The 7,393-nt window shown below is 30.1% G+C and overlaps 1 protein-coding gene across 1 annotated transcript; it reads right to left on the reverse strand.

Annotated features, from left to right (window-relative positions):
• Positions 1-6,244: 6,244 nt before the first annotated feature.
• Positions 6,245-6,755, reverse strand: LOC132044524 (uncharacterized mitochondrial protein AtMg00810-like). Its single transcript, XM_059435025.1, has 2 exons — positions 6,369-6,755; positions 6,245-6,253 (listed from the first exon to the last, which is right to left on the reverse strand). Exons 1-2 carry the CDS (start codon positions 6,753-6,755, stop codon positions 6,245-6,247), a joined length of 396 nt encoding a protein of 131 aa, XP_059291008.1.
• Positions 6,756-7,393: the final 638 nt, after the last annotated feature.

A 7,393-nucleotide genomic window follows, 5' to 3' on the forward strand; every position in this document is an offset into this window, starting at 1 on the left:
TGTTCCATTTGTCCTCCTTATTTTAATCCATTTTTCTGAGGGTCAATGGGGCTAGGATCCTAAATTAGTTGTACCTTGTACGGAGTATAACTTAAACCCTAATTCAATATATCTCTTACGAACCTATGTACCTAACATTTATGGGCAGTAAGTTCCATATCATACACATGCAAAGTGAAATAAATTTGAATGGTGGCCATAGAGGTATTTAGACTTAATATGAGTGTAATTGTATCTTGTACCTCAGGGAATAATTGTAAGGCCTCGAAGATTTTCCTAATTTAAACAAGCTTAAAAGGAACTTAAAGGATTATTATTTTAATGACCTTGGAGTACTGTAACAATTCAACCCTCTGTTTCCAGAATTTGTGGTCAAAATCATGTTTTGAAGCCTTGTACAGGTTGAAGCCTTATTTGAGATATCTTTTCCTTCCAAAGTGAAATAATCACTCCTCTAGCTTATTGCACTCGATCTACATCCTACCCATATGTGCAACTAGTTGCTAGAGGCCTGTGCTAAGTCCGGGCCCAAACTCAAAATATAAAAATATTACATAATTCTATCAAATAAGTATAATTTGCATCACATTTTTCTACTACATAATTAATTTAGTATAATTGCATCTTAACCATATCTTCTTGATAAGTTTTCATAATATGTGTCAAGGCTTTACGCTGGTCAAATGTGATTTTTAACATTAGTTTTTGATGAAATTCAATAAATAACCTTAATTCATAAAATGAACCTCAAGAATCAAGTCAGTTCTTCGTACATACACGTTATGCTTAAAAAGATTTATTCTTAGTTAATCAAACAAGAGATCTTAAAAATAATAACCCTACCTTCATTTTCAACATTATACAATATCATTCAATAACTTTTAATTTTTGTATTTGTAAGCACATATGATTTCACTAAATAAGTAAAATGTATAGAGAGGAATTGGAGAGGAACATATGACGTGACACATTTTTAAATGTAAAGTAAAGCCTAATAAATACTTTAGTTGGAAAAATAAAATTTGGCTTTGAAGTTACCTAAATTTTACCAAATGTCTAAGGACAAATAATGTAAAAGGAACTTTTCGATCCACATCCCATGGTGTTTTTAGTCTGGGCACATCCTTTAAAAAAAAATCACTCACACCTAGAATTAAAAAGTCTTTTCACTAAATTATCCTTAATTAAGTACTACTCCCTCGATTCATTTTTACTTGCCCAGTATACTAAAATAAATGTCCATTTTTACTTGTCCAGATTGAAAAACCAAGAGATAATATACCTTTTCATGCCTATTTTACCCTCATTATTAATTATTGGGTTGGAAATATCAAGAAATTGCTAGTGAATGCACAACCTTTAAAGTATGTTTAATTGATTTTAATTAATCAGATAATTTATAATAATTAGAGGCGATGTAGTAAAATTGTCATTTTCATTTGTTGCTCCTTGTGGACGTGCCAATTCAAACATGGACAAGTAAAAATGGATGGAGGATATATCAATTTAACATGGTGTCTTGGTTATACAAAAGTTCACTTATCTAAATGAGGGTAAATTTGAAAAATAATAATAATACCATATTGATTATATAAAAAATATTTCATATGAAACTAAATATCAAAGTTAAAACAACCATATAATATGGACCGGAGGAATAACTGAATAAGCGGCAAGAAGAGATTTTTAAAAAAATTGTGCAACAAACCAATTATAAAAATCCATGTGGAGTGGTCTTAAGAAAATGAAAAAAATAAAAATATGCAAGGAAAATTTAATTGGAGAAGCCACATGTAAGTGTCTTATTAGAGTTGTGAGGATGTGAGGACTACAAAAACTCACTATCCTCATTTTTATATAGTAGTAATATCTAGTGATGCTGGAACCAACCAAGATGTATGTCGCCCGACCGACCTCGAAATTATTTGACTCTATGGCCATAGTTATTTAAGTGGTACTACGAGATAGAATTCCTCAAGGGACACATAAAACAAACATATGAACTGGATTAAAAGAATCGGAAAAAAGATATTACTATTTTGTCCAAATTAGACCTTGTACATGTTGGTATTATGTTTTGGGACTTGTTGATATGTCTGAATTGAGGCCGAAGTGGCTTAGGTGGGTTTCGGCATCATTGAAACCACTTTTGATATCTTTTATTCCATTTATTCTGGAACAATCACAATATTTGTTGTCATCTGATGCCTATTGCGATCGTGATGGCTAGCTTGCAATCGTGATGAGAATTGCTGGCTGAGCATCATTTTCAAGTTTCAGTTATTTTTTCTTTAACTCTAAAGTTATATCCACTGTTTTGATGTGATGAGATAAGATAGTCAGGTGATAAAGAGTGTGTCGGTGGTGTACCCTCAATAGAGGTTTATGGTGGTGTTTAGAGGCGGGCAGGATTTGAGTTTTGTGGGTTCGGAATTTTATGACAGGACAATGACCTCAAACTATCATGTAACAACTACTAGACTAATAAACGTGTACCAATACTCAATATCATATTATACTAAAAGTAGGAAGCTCCGGCCTCTAAAGTTAGATTACCATTTTACCCCTACACTAATTAAAATCTAATTAAATATCTAACTAATTAAATAGGGGTATTATTTTGCCCCTTAAGTTAAACAAAACCTTCAATTGAATTACATGAATTGAACCGGGTAAACTGAGTGTGAATCAATAGTACTTAAATGCTCACACCAGTTCTATGAATTTTAATTAGGGTGAGGGAATTCATATTCTCCTTTAATTTACAAGCCAAAAACATTTCTTTTCTTGACTTTTTCCTGATCTTTTTGGTTTAACAATTTTATATTAAATTTTTGAAAAGTGTTCACATACATTGCTCAATTAAATGACAATGAATTTAAGAAAAGGAAAGATGAAAGGACCAAAGTTTTTAAGACATTTTCAATTCCCTATACCTTTATGACATTTGCGCAACTTATTTCGACTGGCAAAAAAATGAGTCAAAGTTTGCTTCTAAAAATCCAAATCTTATTTTAATTATGTACAAATTATGTCAATGACATTTTTTGTCACTATCTCTTGAACTTCGTTACATTTCTCTTTATGTGTATACTATCATTATTTACAACCAGTGATGAGAACTAATAAATAAATGAATAATCTATATATCTCTCATTAATTGAAGGATGTTCTTATATTTTCCAATTAATTAAAAGAATAACCATATTTTATCCTATTTATTGAGTTTTATTAACTATTAATCAATAAAATCATTTAATTTCTTATCAATTATCAGATACTTTTTGTTTTTCCACATTAACTTCAAATCTATTCATCTTCTTAGATCTTATCTAAACTTCTATCCTATGAGAACAACCCAAAATCTCTTATATAAGAAAAAGCCAAGCAAGCTCTTCTGCAACGTACTCTGAAGCATGAATTTTTCTTTGGTTGATTATCTCTCTCACTGTTGCAGAAGAGCTTGCTTGATTTTTCTTGTTTAAGAGATATTTGGGTTGTTCTAATAGGATAGAAGTTTTGATAAAATCTAAGAAGAATAGATTTAAAGTTAATGTGGAAAAGAAAATGTTTATGTAACTTCAAATCTATTCATCTACTTAGATCTAATCTAAACTCCAAATCCTATTAGAACAACACCAAAAACCTCTGATATAAGAAAAGGCCAAGCAAGCTCTTCTCCAATAGTGAGAGATGCCAAGCAAGCTTGATTATATTTTTGTTACACTTGTAATTGCTATCACTAATAATTATTGATTTCTATTTGACTTTAGGCGCACTTTCTCTTCTTTTTCCTACCGTTCTCACTAATAATATGTTCTATTTTTCTTCACTCCATAGATTTACGATTTTCTTTTCAACAAATGGGATTGAGTTTTTCAGGCTCTTCACGGCTCTTGCAATAATGATGAGGAAGATGGTAAGTTAGGTCACAGTTTTAGTATTTTTACAATTGTTACTATGTAAATTATTTTGACTAGATTGTGTTGGTTAATAATGTTGATGTAGAAAGGATGAAGTAAGGAAAGCGCTAGATCGTATATGCAATGCCAAAGAAAGATGGACAAGGAATAGTAAAATATTTGTATGTGAAATAGTGAATGCATTAGATTTGTATATTTATTAATGTATGAAGATGGACATGGAGCAGTGAAATATTATTTGAACCCATCAATAGATTGTCCGCTTTACACAAATTTATAGCGGCGTCTTTAATTAGCTCTCTGAACTCTTTATAGTTTTATATATATATATATATATATATTATTAGATGGTTGAGAAATAATATAGAGTAAATTGAACATTTTTATCTTGAATTTTGTTTTGAAAAAGATTGTATTATGGCACATGTATCTAAAATCTTTCTCCTTTAACAACAAACTTTAGAAATTTTTGTGTTATATATCACTATAAAGATAGTCTTCCATGAAAACTTCAATTAAATTGCGAATTTATTTTATCTCCCTTTAGAAGCAAACCTCAAATTCTCTAATTCACATAGTAAGCTTTTTGTGAACCAGAGGAAGAGAGAAGTAAGTTGGGAGAAGGAGCACCATTTTAAATTCCAGCCGGATGAGGCTTGATTGACTTATCCTCATGAATATGATATACTATTTGCAAGAACATCAATATTATTATAAACGATGCTTTGACGACATTGACATTTGTTGCGAAAAAACTTAACGAAATTGTTCCATATCATCATAGTTTGATATTTCACGTGTTAAGGATATTGTTCCATCTTCTTTGTTTAGACTTGCAACATTATAGCTTGTTTTTCCAAGTTGTCTCATCAAATAAATCTTTAAGGTCATAAAAGATTGAAATATTGTTGAAACCAAACTGAATGCAAATCAATATATTGTGCTACTTTATCTACGCTCTTAAAGCAAATTCATAACTTATGTATACAAAACACAATAGGGCATCCTAGGACTTTTGCAGAAAAAAGTTTCTTCTTTTATGTAGTTACTAAATATGATATATATTCACCATTTTCAGAAATTTACACATTCCTATTAAATTTTTATTTTGTAATCTAAATGTAATTTTTTTTTTTAAAATTATACTCATTGACACAAGGACACACGTGTGCAACGCGTGAGTCCGAAAATAGTATCTTTGAAAAAGAACGAACCACTTAAACACTATATCTATTGCGGGATTGGATCTCCTCCAATACCATTGTCCAATAATGCTCAATGCATGATTTCTTATCCGAAACGTGTACAAGAAAATAATATTCGGCTTGGATTTATTTTATTATGCATCGTTCCTTAGTCCTCTCTTTTATATTAAAAAGTGTGAAATTATTCCTATGAATTTCAAAATATTTAATTTGTTGTTAATATTAAATAAATATTTAGTGTACGTAGTAGCATTTTAAAAGTTATTTGTAATTATGAGAAACTTAGTCTACTCTAATTTTTCATAATATTTTTTTTTTCGAGCAATTTCAAATAATTTGCCTTTTAATTTTCCTTAAATAATTTCATAAACCACTAAAAATATTCTCTTTTTGTTCAAATATATAATAAAATTATGAAATTCATTACTTAATATACTTTGAATTGCATTAAAGTTTTCTACAAAAAGAAAAGAAAGATCAATAAGCTAACATTTTATGTTAAAGGACATTCAGTTTGATACAATTAAGAAATACAAGATAAAGCTTTAAATAAATAAATCAAAATCAGCACTCCTACTATTTCAAAGAAAACTGTTAATGTTTTAAAAACAAAACAGCACATATATGCAACTTTATGTTTTCTTAGCAAAAAGGAAAGACCTGTTGAAAGCTGGTTCAAACTCAAAACTCGAGACACGGCGGACTTTTCATCGCTCTTCCTTGCCACTAGACCATCTGCTCGGTTTTGTACGTGGATTCACACCATAATAAGTACATTATTTACTGAAATTTCTAATGAAAATACAAGGTTTACACAAAAGCTATCGGGTTCGTTCGAATCCCCCACGTTACACTATAGCTCCGCCCCTGGTGGTGTTTACATGGTTGTATAGCTTTGGAACGGGAAGGAAAGGTTACCAAATGGTCAAAGAGGATTGGAGGATGCTAGATGGGTAATTATTTTTAGTTAGGTAAGTATATCTTGTAACAAGGTTAAATGAGGTAAAAACAGGTAAATATTTTAATTTTTATAGGCATTTTGCGTTGTTTTCACCTAAACTTTTCATTTTTATAAAAGGATTACTTTGTAAATGATGTTATAATATTCTGGACACCTTAGGCTCCCTGCATAGGTAACAATAATTTCTTCACTGTTAATCACTGCATAAAAATTCTCTTATTATCAATCATTGTATTATTATAGTAAAATATAAAGGTATGACAGAATTATTCATGATACCAAATTTCCACCTACAAAGACACAATAACCGGTAGTAGACCTTCTATCAATCTTGGATCCAACCCAATCTGCATCTGTAAAACACTCAATATGAGAATGTCCGTGATTGCTATATAGTATTCCAAGTCCGAGAGCTCCTTTTAAGTAACATAGAATCTGTTCCAAAGCTACCCTAGAATCTGTTCCAAAGCTACCCAATGTTTGACCGTAGAAGCGGGTGAACTGGCTAACGACACTTACAACAAAAGCAATATTTGGACGAGTTACAGTGAGATAGTTTAATTTACCACCTAATATCCTATACCTCTCTGGATCGTCAAAAGGATCACCATCATCTTTCATTAGATGCATATTAGGAACCATTGGACTCCTACATGGTGTTGACATCTAATTTTTGACCTCCATAGTTTATTTTAATTACGTAGAGTCCTTGAAAAATAAGTAAAATAAGCTATGCGCCTTAAAGGGTTTAAATAATTTTTATAAAATTGGTCAAAACAATATTTTGTTCTTTTAAATTGATGAAAGGTTTTTCATGACATCACAAAGTTGTTTAGAAATTAATTGACATTTTATGACATTTATAAGGTACTTATTTGATTTAATCAAAGAGGAAAGGGCATTTTGTTTTAAAATAATAATAATTAATTTAATTATTAAAATTGTCAAAATTAGTAAATACTTTATTCCCTTTAATCCATGGATTTTGAGTAATCTAAATAATTGACCATTTCACCTAATCTTTAATTTTTTGCATGATTATGCGTTTTGTCAAAATTTATGTATAAATATTTTAATTAGTTAATTAAGTGGTTCTTATTGCAGATTGAGGTTTAAATTATTTTGTTATGGCCACAATTAATATGACCACTCCATGGTTCAAGGAAATTGGGTCAATTTTATAAAATTAGCCTTTTAATGACCTTGATTGAAATAACCAAATTCATTGGCTCAAATTAATCAAGGTCATTAATGCAATTTAATTTCTAAACTTGCTAATTAGGCCAAATATGACCATAATTGAA

Source organism: Lycium ferocissimum, unplaced genomic scaffold, assembly GCF_029784015.1.
Source record: "Lycium ferocissimum isolate CSIRO_LF1 unplaced genomic scaffold, AGI_CSIRO_Lferr_CH_V1 ctg4728, whole genome shotgun sequence".
NCBI lineage: Eukaryota > Viridiplantae > Streptophyta > Magnoliopsida > Solanales > Solanaceae > Lycium > Lycium ferocissimum.